At 38.5% G+C, this 16,684-nt stretch overlaps 1 protein-coding gene across 8 annotated transcripts; it reads left to right on the top strand.

Moving 5' to 3' along the window:
* Positions 1–81: 81 nt before the first annotated feature.
* On the top strand, positions 82–15,125 carry LOC146483916 (complement C2-like). Of its 8 annotated transcripts, none has more exons than XR_014863709.1 (10): positions 84–167; positions 6,823–6,883; positions 8,210–8,422; positions 9,246–9,420; positions 10,032–10,289; positions 10,673–11,109; positions 11,566–11,673; positions 12,050–12,155; positions 12,695–14,690; positions 14,726–15,125. XR_014863709.1 is itself a non-coding variant. In XM_085105260.1 (10 exons), the coding sequence occupies exons 2-10, from the start codon at positions 6,424–6,426 to the stop codon at positions 13,347–13,349; spliced, it is 2,010 nt and encodes a 669-aa protein (XP_084961386.1). In that variant the 5' UTR covers positions 1,899–2,152; positions 6,268–6,423; the 3' UTR covers positions 13,350–15,122. The 8 variants fall into 8 exon arrangements, 7 of the variants coding, with proteins under 7 accessions (XP_084961381.1, XP_084961380.1, XP_084961382.1 ...); XM_085105260.1 differs by lacking the exon at positions 84–167 and adding exons at positions 1,899–2,152; positions 6,268–6,426 and having other exon boundaries at positions 8,216–8,422; positions 12,695–15,122; XM_085105258.1 differs by lacking the exon at positions 84–167 and adding exons at positions 1,899–2,152; positions 6,268–6,426 and having other exon boundaries at positions 12,695–15,122.
* Positions 15,126–16,684: the final 1,559 nt, after the last annotated feature.

The raw sequence follows: 16,684 nt of genomic DNA, 5'->3' as shown, positions 1-16,684 counted from the left end.
AATTTTCACTCTAGGATAAAAAGATACAGAACTGACTCAAGGGTTTAGTGTGCAGGATCAGGTAACAGACTCCTGAACAAAGCAATTCGCCAAGTGTGTCCTGATGAGCTGGTAAGAGTCGATCTATATAGAGGATGGCTTGGATGTCAAACTCATTTATTTTGCCGGTGAGTCTCAGTATTTACTAAAGTATTGCTATGTACCGAACGATATATGTAAACGTTACTGAGTTGAGGCGATGCCCTTGTTGCTCTTAGCTCTAACATTAAGGTATTTTGTAAATAAAAGGAAAAATCATATGATTAAAATAAGCTAACGAATGAATGAAAAAAATTTAACTAGCTAAATCAGTTCATTCTTCATAATGTTCTTCACGATTGGTGGTGGAAAGCCAATCCGAGAGCAAATGTACCGATTAAGTGTACTTAAGAGTATCAGGGAACAGGAATTCCATTGTGTAAAAACATATCTAGTTGTAGAAACTACTACTGTACCGACATGTGAATTGTAAAGGCATTGCTATTGTTCGAGTATATTGTCTGGAGGACGTTCATTGACTGTATTAGTTTGACGCGCTTTACACTTGTGGTACAAAGAGTTCCACTTTTATACGAATTAGCTTGTTCACCTTTTGAAGAGGCTTCAAGACCTCCTCCTTTCCTCGAAAATTTAGCCACATGTAAAGTTTGTTCGAGATGGACGCCTGCTCTCAACATATCTGTTAATTCTTCACATGCAATTTACGGCGGACGCGTAAATCACTCATCGTTGTAATTGGGTGCATTTTGTTATGGGTTTTTCCCACGATGCGGTCGGTCAATACATCTCGGCCACCTTGTCTAATTGATTAGTTAGAAGCTTCCTTGATGAAAGATGCAAACTGAGTGTTCTGTTTCTCTAAAGGACCGAAGAATGTTCACAGGAATAAATTTGTGAATGAGTCGACTTTCTAATTAACCTATTTGAATGGAACTGAAAACATGTTCTGCCTTCTCTTGGATGATGACTGTAATTGGAGCAGTGGTATTTTTTGAAAAGTTTCGACAACTGGCTAAACTTCCCTACCATACTAGTTTTAATTACAGGAGCCTGTTTTATGTGAAGAGATCATCCCGTAGTACTTTCGGATTGTCAAATCGCCCGAATTTTTCGTGCAGTAAATGAACTGAAAAAACACGCAATGCTGCTTTCTCTTCTGGAGTGCTCAAGTGTTTCCAAATCAAGTCAAATTCCAAAAACATGTTGTCAATCAAGTGATACGAAGACTAAAAAAATTCCCAAACAATTAAATTGGCATTAATAGCCTCTAGACAAGTTTGTAAACACATTTATTCATTTGCAGGTGAAAGACACTGAAAGCCCGTGGAGGGGGGGGGGGGGGGGAGGGGGGAGGAAGGGTTACTCCTGGGAATTTTTGGTTGAGGTGTGCGGCTCGGTTCTTCAAAGCCTGACCAGTATTTCAGACCAAAATATGTAATTTTCCCATACTCGTTTCTGTAAAATCCATACCGGTTTACAGACTCTTAGACGAAAACGATTAAAATCTATACCCTATTCAGACCAATACTGCCATGCCCTTGCGAGTCCTTCCCCCCCCCCCCCCCCCTCTCCCCCTCCGGGACTGAAAGCTGACACAGATAACAAGATTTCGAAGTATTCCCTCAAATATTTTCTTTCAAAATCTTATCTTAATCACGCGCCAGGATCTCTTATTGTTGATTTTAGTTCGCGATTAACAGAAAACTCCGTAAGACAGTTATGTAAATGACTTTTTGAGTGGTATTTAGCAAAACCTCATTGGCCAAGGAAATATGAGATGAGTTTTTATGATTTTATAAACGACCACTCAATAACTCGTGCTATTCCCTGCGGAATGAACTAAGCGTCAATATAATGATGATATCGCGTAAAGCTCCTGTACTTGTTACGGTGAAAAAGTGCAGACATTCGAGTTTAAGGGTGCCCCGGCCTCTTAGTCTCATTCCTCCAATAGATGGATCAAATATCTTGGAGCTGATAAAGCGATGAGATAGTTCGCCCTAAGACATTCGAAAGAACACTCATTGGAAGATTAAGAAGGCTTTGTTTACTGCCCAGTTGGAGGGAAAGAATCTGTTAGCGAGAACAGACGCACGTCCAAAACATGAGTTTGGTAAGTAAGGGAGATATAAAGCTCGGCGTTGATGTTACATGTCGTGCAACTCACAGAAATCAGTAGCATACTATTTTGACGAGTAAACGTTTAACTCAGGGTCGCTGTAAGTTTCTGCTCGCTGTTACTCCGGAAAAGGCTTTTTGAATGATGCAATTTCCTACGATACTCAATAAGGCATACTTTTTTCCATCGCATGTCTAAAGTTGTACTACGAAGTAACTGAATATGTGCGCTTTAGTCTTTCATGATCACATAATTTTATTCTCCGAGCATAATTTTGAAATAACGAATGAAGCGGAGTTGGGAACATTGAGCTAGGCACCGATTCTAGTTAAAATATTGAACCATTTTTATTTAAAAGCTTTATGGGCGTTTTCAAAATATTAAAACAACACTTCACTGAAAAGTTTACCTAGCCTCCGAAGCATGTGTAATCTTATTGTAAACAAGTTTTCTGACCTGACTTCTTTGTGGTAAATGGCTGATAGATCCATATCTGTATGTGCTTTTGTCCACAATATGCAGTGTTATAATAATAGAGGAAATTAGGCAACGTATGCATCGTCAGTATAAAATGGTCCCGACGAAAACCTTTGAGCACGCTGATATGTATAACTTGGGGTAATATGGAAAACGTTCAGTGAAATACATATAGTTCTGCCATCCTTTGGTCACGTACGTTTTAAAACGGTGACAATAATAATAATGATAACAACAACAGCAGCACCAAGTTCATCTGACAACCAAACTGTACATGTATGTTTATAGTTCATCACTGTTCGTTAGGAATTACACTGTCAAAATATTGCGGACAAAAAAAAATATGCAACGGAAACATAAACTGATATTGTTTTATAATCGTGACATATTTTCAAGGATAAACAAATACAGATTTCCATATAACGCTGATAACGAGACATTAAAAGTTTCTCTCGATAAGAAAAAGAAAAAAAAAAAAAGGGAAAAAAAGACGATCTTTTTAGCAATGTTCAAATTTCTGAGTCAAGTTTACGCCATGATTTATCCTTCTACCTTCCTGTGTAACAATTTTGCCCTGTCGCGACGTTTTCGCGCATACATCCTGTTACGTTGATTGATGTGATCTAATCAGGATCGAAAAGGTGCAGAACTTAACATTTCGTGTTATCATAAACATTTTATCATCTGATAAACCAACCGCCACCGGAATAGACCCCTATGAATTTTCTCCCCTTTTCTCTGAATTAAGAAATCACTGCCGAGAGAGAGTGCATTATAAAGTATTGATACTTGATATAATAGAAGTTTGAATAACATACACTTGTCATTTATGACTTACCCAATCGATTAACCATAAGCTCAACTAAAGATCTCGTTTAAACAATCGATTACTTTAATTCTTGAGATGAGAAAAAAAATACTTTGAACTAATCTGAAATCTTTCCCATTTTAAAACAATGAACTAATGTTTAAGAGCTTTTGACTCAGAAAAAAAAAATGAACAAAACAAAATATTCTTACTTGATGAATGTATGAGGTTCTTGTCAGCATTTGTTTTACCAATAATTACGCATTTAAAACACACCTAATCTTCAAGTCATTAATAAGCTATAAACACTATTTCCAAATATTTCAGACGTACACTGCATGAATTCATGCCCCCTAGAAATATAAATAATAGTTCCGCAGTTCTGATTATTTCCGCCTTCTTAATATAAATCACAAAGCAGCTGCAGTGGATTAGTGTTTTAATTTTTTTTTTACATACATATGGATAAAATCGAAGCTTAAAACCAGTGTTTGTTTAGAGATTTGCAATGGCCTATAAGAGGCTCTCCTGACAAGACATGTCTGCGCCAACTATATTTTATTTTTATTTAAAATTCCATTTTCGAAAATGGAGATTAAAAAAATATAGGGAGATATATTTTCCCGTCTTTACCATTTCCTGTTAAGATATACGTGATAATGTCATCGGAAGCTGGGGGAAACGAACAAGCACCGTGACTTTAAGGTATATTTTCTGGTTGCGGTCTTGATGTTATGTTTCGTTTGGACATTGACATAAATGTTCCATTGCTACTCAATCGTACTGTTATATCAACGTTTTCTTATAGAAGTGATCACAAACAAATTCATCTGAAAATATTTGCTATCGAGTTCAACGTCCCCAGACAAATTCTAAGCGTTGATTTTTGTCAAATAGAGCAATATAAGGTGATGTAGGATTTATTTATGTCCTTCGACAAAGGAAAACAGCGACATTGAATTGTTTCGTCATTATCTCTATTCTAACCTTGACTTTGCATGATTTCTGCCGGATAAGTTGTCCTTCAAAGATTTGTTTTGAGGGGAAATTCCTTACGGGATAAATCAAATTGAATTTATCATGATCTGTTTATCGTGGGTCAAACAAGATAAACTTTATGAACGGTAAACATTGTTAACCCCAAACAAAAATCAACGTCTAACTTCTCAATACGACACCAAAACTCTGATCACTGATCAAACGTGTCTCTTCCTCTTAACAACGTATGGTAAGAAACTGAAGGATGCGTTTAAGATTACTGTTTGGTCTATTATGTTTAAAAGCTATTAATACTTGCTACCATGTTTCAGAAGTCGGTTTGATTCGTAAAAATACTAGTACTTTTTTTCTCAAACAGCTAACGAGACGAATGCAAAGGTTACATTAATGAGGGAATATTTAGATCATTCGTGATATCGTTTGGCCTATCCACTTGAGCCAAACTTCTTGTATTTCAATTTGATAAATATTAGCTCTTACGAAACTTCTTCTAGTAATTACTTTATTCATTCATATCTCGCAATTTTTAAACTGCAAACTTAATTAAACCATAAAATCTATTTCATCACCTCACCACAGTCGCATTATAATTTCTTTGCTAATTAAAAAGTTTATAATTTATTTTGCACCTTAAAATAAGCATTGGCACTTACGCATTGATCCTTTGACCTTTTCTTCATTTTTTAGATGATTTCACAGGAAAAAGACTTAGATATAATTCTTAACTGTCTTATCTGTTCATAATCCCTTCCAATGCGCGATAAAGCGACAGTTTTACGTGCAAAAAAGACGGATGTATTAATCAGCCAAAAGCCTGAACCACAAAGATATCTTTTGTAAAAAGCCGCCGAAGAAGCTTTTGCCGTTATAAGCTGTTTGTTGGGTGTCAGCTGGACTTTGTTATCAGCATATACGGCATCAGTATTCTTGGGAAAAGAAGTTGGACGTGGGTGGGGGCGAATACATCCCAGCCGACCACGCAAGCAGTTCCATTATTTAAACCTTTTTGCCTGAGCGCTTTTCTCTCATGATTTTTGCCCAAGACTGCACGCATCACATTAAGTGTTTTGAGTTTTTATTCTTGCATCAGAATGATCTGCTCATAGAGAGCACTGATTTCTACCTCTCCATTAGAATGATCTGCTCATAGCGAGCACTAATTTCTACCTCTCCATTATATGTGATTTGACTTCTCATTTAACCATTTTGTAACATACCTGACATTAACGTACTAATGTAGCAAAAGAACCTCGTCAGAAGCATTTACGTTAGACTAAAATACGTTAACATCCTCAAGACTCACGTTGTGAAATTTATAGAAACAGTCGTTTGAAAATCGGTAGTCTTCTTTCAGTGAACGGTCACTCTTCAGTATTTTATCTACCATTTCGAAAACTTGAAAACATGGATTTGAACACTTCAAAGTCAAGTTATTGTTTCTTGCAGCGGTTTATCACATTGAGTGTCGTGTTTGCTTTGGTTATGCTTTAGCAAGCTCAGTTTGTGATTGGTTGGCAAAACTCGCGCTACTTTTCAACCAATAAGAAGCAAAATCACAACTATCGTAAACTACTCGCACGCGTTTTCCCGCACTTGACGCCTTTGAGTTCTGATGTGTTAATTTTGCTGTTTTCGTCTGTTGTGATTGGCCAGGGTAATTTCTTTGGGTCTGGTTTTACGACGGCTGAACTAAAACCGTTCAACATAGCAAACCGATCAGATGTCTTAAAATATGCACTTACGGCAAAAATTATCAAAGAAATTTCTAGATTTACAAAGGGGTTGAATTTCAGATGTGAATTAATTGGTGCTGATTTTTTTTTAGAACTCCCTTGTATCTATTTAAAAAGTCGTAAAGTCAGACACCCAGCCATGTTCGCAACATATGTGCTTATCACAGACAAATGCTACCGCACTCTCTAGCTCGCCTGTTTGTTGACTGATTGCCTAACCGTTGAATTTGGTTTATAAAGGACACTAAATGGTATGTATTCAATTGAATGAACTTTATTCATCACAGGATGAAAAGACAAACTAATTCAACATAACTAAAAGTGGAAAAGGTCATCGTCACCTAACGTTTCCACTCCAGACGATGGAAATGGGTTGCAACGAAAACATCAATTGCCAGCGATTTCTGTCTCAACTCAAGGTTAACGATCGATGCTTCTAAGTACAAATATAAAATATCTAAATATGCATGAAACAATAATAGTTTGTTGTCAATATAAATCTCCGGCAAGTTTAACTATCGTGCATAGAATTGTTAGTTTTGGGATTTTTGTTTTTCACCACAAACATTTAGCTATTGACATATTGAAAAACAAGACATGAAAACCTCAACGTTTCTTAGATGCTCGGTATTCTTTTTGTATTGCAGGCGCTGGTTTTACTCATTTTAACCCTTTGTTCAGTCAGCGGTTTCCAACAAGGTGCCACAGGTGAGACGCGAGTTTTCATTACCGCTGCTATAATTAAATTAGCCTAAAATGTGTGGGGTGATAAAACGGCGTACACGTTGACAAAAGAACATTGTTTACTTATAGTTGGCAACGCACGCCAAATAAAAAATACGTTTTTGTGCGAAATGAGTTTTCATCGATCATAATGGTAAGTCCAACTCTTGACAACAAGCTGAATCCAGAACCTTACAAGAAGTTACAAAAATGCTGTTGAGGACAGTTTTGTTTCATGCCAGTTTTTCAATGAATCTTACTCCTTTTTTTTTTTATCTCGACAAACTAGACAGGTACGTCAACCAAAATTAATACTGAACATAATCTCTTAGCTCAAAACTAAGTCGGAAACGACGAAAAAGATTTTTTTATTTACAATTTTTAATAGCGTGAAATCTGCTTTTTTAAAGTTTTAAGTTGTTTTTTTTTCTTTACAAGTTATGTTTGACTAAGCCCTTCCCTTCCGGCTAACTTGAATGTATAATCGGATGAGAAATCCTGGATTAAAAAAGATGATGACCACGATTGTTGTCAAATATAAGAAACTCTTGAAACTGGGCAAACGTGTTTGTTTGGATAATTGTTATCTAAATTGTGAATATTCATCAGCATGCGTTTTTGTGTCTGTGATGTGTTTTGGGATCGAATTATAATGCAATTAATTATATCTTCTTTATGAAAAGACAAAACAAAAGCAAAAAAGCGGATGAACGCAGTTACAGGTGAAGACATTGATTCATTTTTCCATTACGCCTTCAGTTAATCGAAAAAAACAAAAATATTAAGTAAACAAATAAATAAATAAATAAATAAGGCGTGTTTACAAGAGTCTAATTTGCTGTCTCTAAAGGAAACTATTTACAAAGCCTAGCCTACGAAATGAGCACGGAAATTCTTTTGGTGCAAGTGAAAGTAGTTTGTGTCTAGAGACGAAAACTTGAATTAGGGGCCAAATTACCAATCTTATGACGAACTAACGTAACTATAGGGGTCGCTCAGTACCAATAACAATATCAAGACAAGTTGAAATATCCAAAAAAAAAAAAAAAAAAAAGGAAAGGAAAAGAAAAATAAAACGGCAAAACCCACGACTTCAGGTCTTCTATATTGAGCACCAAAATTAGAAAGTACTTACTACTCTCCAAGAGGGCTTGCTTTTAGCCCCTTCCCCCCCCCCCCCCCCCCACGTCCCCAAAGTGACGTCTTCTTAACTACTGTAGACAATTATGGGTTTCCCTTCAAGCAGAACACGAAGTATCTTCGGCAAAATGTGTCCCATCGAATAACACATGATTGGTTTATTTTGCCCAGCAACAGGTCCACCTATCAAAAGCACCTGTGAGTCAATTGTTAAGGAACTTGTTCGCTACCGTCCTCTTCATATAGCCATCAGACACTGCTGCAATTATACCAAGGTTAGGTATGATTGCATTAATGGCTACAGGCTAGTAGAAGGAGACAAAATCCACCTTTGCAAAGATGGCAAACTCCTTGGAAAACAGCCTCAATGCAGATTTCCAAAAGGTAATTAACTTCAGTAAATGGTTTGAACAAGACAGACAAACAATAGAGAGCTTTACTGACAACAGACCACGGACGTTTGGCTAACAAAAGACGGATCGAAACGCACCAATCACTTTTTACAGGACTTCGTTGACCAATCAGGTCAATAATCAGAGACATTTATACCATCTCAGTATTGACTTTCCACAGTTTACTTGACTCTAAAGATGACTTTCGCTCAGGTTGTCGGAAAGTCAGTCAATGTCACATCAAACAGTCTTTCTTAGGACTACACTCACCCGGATGATCATAAGTTACGTACTTATGAGGTAAACTACAGTTAGTTGAAATGAAGAAATTGCTTTTGTGAAAAGTAAATTTAGCATTTAGCAAGAAATAGAATGTAGTTTTCCAGTTCCTGTCTTGTTCCAGTTTCAGTATCATTGATTCGCAAGAACAGTTGCTAGGGAAACAAAATTGCGGGGAACCTATTGTAAAAAAAAAAAGAAAGTCTTGAACTAGTCCTTCTACACACAAATCGGGGTAAGTTTGTGAAAAAAATGTGGTGCTTGGTCAATACAATACAATACAATACAATACAATACAATACAATACAATACAATACAATACAATACAATACAATACAAACTTTATTGACACTTCCTGAAGAGGGCTGGTCTGGGTGGGTGGGGGATTGGAAAATTCGCTTTGACGAAGGGCTTACCCTCGAAAAGTCAGCACTCGAATCTCTTTACGTGGCCAAACTAACTCATCAACTCAGTTGATAAAACCGAATATTTGTCTCTTCACACTGCACCTCTTGAAATGTTTTATCGTTTACTAGTTACAAGCTGTGGAAACCCGGGAACAATCCGTCACGGGCACTTCATCGGGTCAGACTTCAACGTTGGTAGCACGGTAGAATACAGATGCGCCCCAGGTTATAAAATACACGGTCCAGCCGGCATTGAGTGTAAGAACCATGGAACTTGGACCACTCGTCCGGTATGCGTAGGTAAGTGAAGCTTGGTGTCAGATTTTCAAATAACAGCGGTCTGCAGACAGCGTGATAAATTGGTACACAAAGAGCTCTGGATTGAGTGCCTGCAGATAATGGTCGCTTTCGATGAGAGCTGAAAAAACACGGGTGGAGTTGAGACAGAAGAAGAGGAATTGAAACAAAGAGAGCCTGAACAAAATGAGAGCTTCCACTCTTTCCCAATGCCGTTCTTGCCTTTTTTTGCTAAGAGTCTCGAAAAGCTCCGACATTGCTAAAGAGTGTGATTAGATGACTGTATCGTACAGAACTACGGCTGTTATCAAACAACACAGGGTTTTTGACATTGAGAAAATGGAACAGTACTGCTAGTTACCGTTTATTTATATAATAAGAAGTGGTAATCTTTGCCTGCGGTTCAGCTAGCTAAGTTCTGAGAAAGGCAATTTAGAACCAGTTCGGTTATATGGGTCCAAGATTGCAGAATCCTTTAAATAAGGAATTTTTCCCTAGAGTTTGCGTATGAACGAATATTGCTAAGACAATATATTCTGATTGTAAAGGTTATGTGAGCTTTTAACGTTCTACTGAAAAAATGTAATGATGCAGGAAATGCATTAATTTTTCAGATAGAAACGTCATGGATGTAGAGGAGGCCACAGCTTTTATCCGCCACAACCTCTTAGATAATCATGTTGAACACCCTTGCAGCAAAAATGGCTCCTGTTTCAAAGTGGAGTCGAGAAGTCGTCGCTCGCTTGATTTAGATTATAACGGAGGACTGGATGTAATTTTCCTGGTTGATGGATCTAACGGCGTCTCCAAGGAAGACTATAAAATTGGACTCAAGTTTGCTCAAGAGCTGATCAGAGTTTTAGCAGCCACTATTCTGTGAGTAGTACAGGTGTACCAAACGGCTATAAAATATGACAACATGCTTTACGATTACAAATGTTATACCACAAGTATTGAGAAACTAGAAACCAAAGCCATTTTCAGCTTCTTCTTAAAACTGTTGTGGGATAATATGAGAACTCTGTACCTAGAACTTCTCCCATGCAGAACTGAATAACGGGATATCCAGTAGTTCTCGATTAAGGGTCTTGGAGTCGTGTATTCGAGAGTGTCTTTGGGAGTGGGTTAGTTGAAGGGCAGGAGGGGGAAGGGGGAAGGGGTGACCAGATATCTGTTCTAGCTCTCAATTGATCATCCACTTTAACGTTGCTTTGGAAAGAGACTCTAACTTAATCTGTTGATTTGCATCTTATTTACAGGAGAGGGGACATTCGTGTGGCGGTGGTCTCGTACAACAACAAGCCATACACTGTGTTAAACTTCGCATCGCCTTCAGACCGAGTAATAAAAAAGATCGGAAACCTTAACAAACCCGGGGGGTGCGGGACATCCCTAGGCCGGGCCATGTACATGACAAGACGCAGGGTGGTGCCCAACACGCGAACCAACAGCAACAAAGCCATGTTTATCATAAGCACTGGGATTTTGAACATAGGCACCAGTCATCCCAAGGCAGCTCGTTTGTTGGAGAGCGAGCAGTCATTTCAGATTTTCTCCATTGCCATTGGAAAGAGCCCTAACAAACGGCTATTATCATCGGTCGTGTCTCAGCCAGAGAAGAGTCATGTGATATTTCTAAGGTATTACGGGGACGTATTTGATGCTGTGCGGCGAACCGTGACCATGCGGAAAAGAGGTAAAGTGACAAACCTTTTTCCAGTTCGCTTTGCTTAAAGACGCGACATACCTAGTTTGTCCAATAAATACACTCATGGTAGAAGAAGTGCCGTATCCACCATATTCTATTCGCTTTAGGTTTGAAGTTTCTCAGAACAAGTACCCACATTTAGTTAATTCTTTTTAATATTACTGAGCAGCCTTTAGAATCTCGCTCGTATTGCTCTTATTCCAACACTACTGGTTACTGGCTACAGAATCCGCCCCCATCTTGTCTTGTAGCTTAGTTAGTCTCACTGCCACTAGAGACAATCAGCTTTTCCGGAGGTCGTAGTATCGCAATTTTCAGGGGTTTAAGAAGTTTTTTGTACCTGTAGGGCTAGAGATCAAGGGAATTTTTTAAGGACACTACTCAATTTCAAGAATTACCTAAGGGAAACTTAACAAATGTGTAATTGAAATTATTTGATTAAAGATCCCACAGAATGTGGTGTTAGTGTAACCAAACCAAGAGCAAGAAATGTACGCGGCAACAAGGCAACAAGCGGCGTATGGCCCTGGCAAATCAATATCTACTGGGACGGTAAGAGAAGACAATAGTTATATTACAAGTCCATACTAATTAAGCCAGAAGTCTTTCCGTTGGTTCCTTCAAGATAAATCAGATTAATTTCATCATCATCAATTTTATTTTTGGTGTCCCTCCTTACTATAATCATGAAAAACACGAAATCAATCCTCCTCCGAAAAATTGTTAAAGTTGGACAAGTTTGTAACACGGATTAACGAATATCCCAAAGACGCTTCAATAATACAGCAATGAAGCAGTTGCAAGTTGCTTCATGAAGCCAAAGGAGAAGGGCAAATTCCTTTGATAAATACTTTTGTTAGCGATTTTGGTTTTTGGTGTGTGTGGTTCTTGTTATGCTAATATTTCAGTTGTTTGTTTTTGTTTTAAGGTGTCCATGTCTGCAATGGTGCGCTAATTGACAAGGAATGGGTTATTACTGCGGCTCACTGTTTTTATTCTAAAACATGGAGGCCAATCATTCGTCCAGCTTCAAGGTAATGTCGAGAGAGAGGGTTCTAAAAATTAAGTACACAGACAGTTACCGGATCATCACTTGTCATAGCTAAGCGATTTCTCCTTTTCTCCTGTGAATAATTTGACCGACAAAACGTTCTTATACTTGTTGCATGTCCCACTTTTTTCAGTAGTTTAAAACCTACTGAATTGTCACCGGGCCAAGGGACAAGTTTCAATTTGTCTTGATTATTTTGCGGCAATGGGTATGTGGAGAGCCAAGTGGAGTTCAATTTGGTTCTAAGAATGTTTTATTATAGAAATCTGAGGCATGTATTTTAAAGGACAGGACGTCCATAACTGCTTCGATTCATCAGGCTGAGGATCTCTGGACTCTTGTAAGAACGAGTTTTTGGTCCGCATTTGTAAGAAAGATTTGATTGAAATGCGTTTGAAAGTGATTCCGTTTTGGAGGTTTATGACTAAGTCTAGTATTGACTTAATATGTCGACAAGGTTTGATTTAGAGCGCAATGTGTTAACGTGATTTATTGAAGTCTAACTCCATACTCTATTTTTAGATACACTATAAAAGCCGGTGGACATCATTTGGGAGACAGAAAGACAAGTCCTGAACAGGTCATTGAAGCTTCTAAGATTTATATTCACAACAACTACAAACGGCAAAATCACCAAAATGACATCGCCCTTGTAAAGCTGGATAGAAAAGTGAAACTTGGAAAGTACGTAAGCCCGGTATGCTTGCCGGAAATGAACGAAGACTTAGCAATACCAGGAAAGCACGGCTACGTGGCTGGGTGGGGAGAGAAACAAACTCACGTAAAACCAGACAGGAAATCTTCAAAACAGAGCCGCAAGAAAAGCCGAACCAAGGTCACTGTTCATATAGCACTGGCAATCTCCTCCAACAAGGTTTGCAGGAATAGAACCCGCCAGGCATTTAACAGCAGTGTTATGTTTTGTGCGGGAGACGGTGAAAAGGCTGGTCAGCATTCCTGTCGGGGAGATGGTGGGGGACCTTTTTTGCGCGAACGCTATGATTCCAAAACCAGGAAATATCGGTGGACTGTCGCCGGACTAGTGAGCTGGGGCGAGGGATGCGGGATCAAAGGTCGTTATAATTTTTTCACGCGTGTGGAGCCCTATTTTGATTGGATAGCGGAGACTAGGAACCCTTCGAACAAAGGTGGACGGCGATCGAGGAGGCAGCGTTAGACAGGTGTAGTGTGAACAAGACATTTCCAGTGAAGGAGTAGATGAAGAAACAGAAGGGCCAACAACAAAATTAGCTGTAAGAGACTTTCGGTGGATTTGTAACGTTAATAACATATACTTGTTGGAAATGTAAAAAGTAAGAGCCACTTATTCGTCACATTCAATTCGTAAGTTGTAGGAAATCTTACTTTGATAGTATCAGAAGGCATAATAACAGTCATATTAATAATATAAAGAAGAGTTCAAGTGCAATTGACGTTGACGAGTTCAGAGAAAACATTTCGTTGAGCTAATATATCAAACACTAGGAATGTTGTTTCACCAGATACCCTGAGAAGGTTGAAAAACGAGGCTCAACCAATTTGTTTTTACCGACGTGTTTGCATACCTGATGCAAGCACCTGATGCAAGCATCTCATAAATTACTACTTCATAAATAAATTGAAAGCGGAGCTCCGCTTATCTCATGTCTAATCTCCTCTTTCACGGCTAGTTTACTTTGTTTTCTTAATGAATTATTGATGAGTTTGCAAAACTATTTTCGAATTCTAGGTTTCCTCTGGACGTTCATTTTTTCTTTCGCGTTGCACCAGCAGAGTGGATTTTAACCATAATCATAGTGCCAGACTTGTATATACAGTTTGTGGAGGAAATCCTTAAGTCTGACCAGTCAGTGTAAAGTTCATCCATAGTACCTGTTGTTGGGGGGTTTGTTTACAAATATTTCTGATGCAAAATTTTCAAAATTATTATCAAGAGTAAGATCAGTCTATCGCAAATATGGCAGGTAAAAAATTAGGGAGTTTAAAAAGCTACTATGGCAACGGCAACGAGAACGTCATAAAACAATAGCATTTAATTAGAAAAACAGAGGCCCTGCAGGTGTGTTTTCAATTTTGCTGCGTTTCTTTGCCGTACTCAGCCAAACAACGTGAAATGAACACCTTCAAGGTTTTGTGTGGAATACATTCATTCTCTGTCTCAAGTTGAAGCCTTTCCCACCATTCCTGTTGCTGGATAGTTTGGCCACATTGTACAAGTTGAAAGAATAGGGATAATCGCTAAGACGTTTAAGCAACGCGAACTTCTATTTTCAAGTGACAATGTCGTTGCCGTCGTAGTTTCTTAAAGTCCCTGTTATTCCGATTGACACATGCGTAGGACTACAGAAAAAATTTAAAGAGAGTCCGCGCCACAGTCGAACCCCTGATTTTTCTTTATCACAACACTAGTTGCTTTTGACACATATTAACAACTATAATAAACATTCTCGAATCTGATTGGGATTGGCTATCAGAAGGTCATGACTTAAACATCAACAAGATAGTAATTCATGCCGAAGTAATTGGATGCAATCACGAACCTTAGTTATAAAGGCAGCTACCCTTGAAACTATCCCTTTTCGTAAGTATCCGCAGTGTCAAGGAGAGTTCTTTTCTACCCTGTAAGACGCATAACTTTGAATTTCTTTCGTACGTTGGTGACTTGAAGACAGTTTTGCTTCGTACAATAAAAATTGCCATGGTCCCTTGAGAACTGTGTGCTGTTTCCATATCCTTCGATCTTGTGTCCATCATAGGAGCTCTTGGCACGGTTTCCACCATGCTTCATTAGGAAGCTTTAGCAACGACGACGGCAACGAAAACGTCAAAAAAGCAACAGGCTTAATAACCAAAGTATTACACTTTTTAGTATATTTCTTTACCTTCCCTGTTCGACTAGTTCGTGAAATTTCCTGATGGGACGTTTTATGGAGGACGTAAACACACGGCGACGAATTTTTCTTCCTTTTTTCTAAATTTGGGTGAGGTCTCCAAGAATTCAACTCCAGGAAAACTACTTACATTTGACATTCAAATCGAGTTGGAATACTCACGACAACGTTAAAAAAAACGACAACAACAACAACAAACAAACAAACAAACGCGTATTCATTTTAATGATGATGTTTTCGCTGCCGTCACCGTTACCTTGTGAGCAAACGGTGCCCTCGGATGTCATGGCAACGCAAGACAGCCCCTCCCCCCCCAAGACAAAACTAGCAAACTGGTGGCATTCAAAGGGTTTTGCTCTTAACAAGGTGAGGTAATCGAAGAGAGTAGTTGCAATCAAATCGAAACCCTCTAGGCACTTGGACTATCTCGCGATGTCTTTTCATTGAACAAGATGTTTTTCCCTACCATTTTAAACTCAAATCTTGATGTACCATTTGATCGGTAATCATGCCAGAACGAACACATAAATATGGTTGGACTAGCTGCTATTAGACTGTTCACAGTGCCCTATTTTTTCCGTGGGATTTTCGAGTCTCGTACGCTTTGATCGAACTCCCGCCATCTTGGTTTATGACGGCGAAGGCTTCCTGGAGAACCTAACCAGGGCCTCGGTAGTTAAGGGACTCTCCCCAAATTGTGCTCGCCTTTACAAAATAAGATGGTGCGACTTCGACGGAAGCCTACTAGTCTCGAAAATCCCAAGGAAAAATAGGCGATTGCGAACAGTCTATGCTGCTATGGGTGATCCTGTGGCATGCATTGAAAGCCAGGTCACTCGTGGAACACTGGAGTCAGGTTATTTAGGATTTTGGTCCATTTTGCAAGTTACGTGTACTCATTTTAGAGTCCTTCCCATCTCTTTCGTAGCTGACAGCAGAACAACCGGAACATTGATATAAATTTCAACCATGCAACCCGATGCAAAAGCGAACAATTCAGCAGTACAGGAAAAATAACCCTGGAACAGAAGACTTAGGTCCCCTGGAGCGGCAAATGTAACGTGTTTCAAAGAAAGCAGTTAATCGTATAATCGTTTTTTTAAACAAAAATACTGTTGTTCTAGCTTTCAAAGATAATGAGTTTGTAAATGTCATCTAAGGAGTTCGCATGTTTTACTCAAACAAACCCTTTGGTTAGAGAACACAATTTTGCTCTTAATAATATTACATTTTGGTGTCCACGAGTGAATTGTTTGAAAAAACAAAATACTAGTTTTGATTCTCCAGATGCACTTACTTACAAGAAACTTCAATAAGAATGAGAAAACATGAAATTTACAATAAAAAAAAAATAGAGCTAAATGTGCTCAAGAGAATTTAAGCTACATGAATTAAGACCTAGTTGCGCTTGCAACGTCGTGTCTGAGTGAGGGCTAGTCCCGTCTGGATATATTTATTGAGAAAAAAAGAAAGAAGAAAAAAAAAAAACCAACAGTCTATTCCTAAGTGACTAAATCGTGAGACAAATTGTTAACCTAGCTATCATTTCAAACCGCCGATGACTAACACGGAAATATTCAGATGTGTCCAATTTCACCTAAATATGGGAAGACTACCCCCC

This window comes from Pavona decussata, unplaced genomic scaffold (genome assembly GCF_977016875.1).
Source record: "Pavona decussata unplaced genomic scaffold, jaPavDecu1.1 SCAFFOLD_37, whole genome shotgun sequence".
Taxonomy (NCBI): domain Eukaryota; kingdom Metazoa; phylum Cnidaria; class Anthozoa; order Scleractinia; family Agariciidae; genus Pavona; species Pavona decussata.
The sequence above is the reverse complement of the archived record's forward strand: the minus strand, read 5'-3'. Positions and strand labels throughout refer to the sequence as shown.

Coding starts and splice junctions, on each gene's coding strand:
- LOC146483916 (XM_085105255.1), top strand. CDS start 135: ATGGCTTGGATGTCAAACTCATTTATTTTGCCG. Junction 6,884..8,209: donor TTTCCAACAAGGTGCCACAG/GTGAGACGCGAG, acceptor TATTTTGCCCAG/CAACAGGTCCACCTATCAAA. Junction 11,110..11,565: donor CGTGACCATGCGGAAAAGAG/GTAAAGTGACAA, acceptor ATTTGATTAAAG/ATCCCACAGAATGTGGTGTT.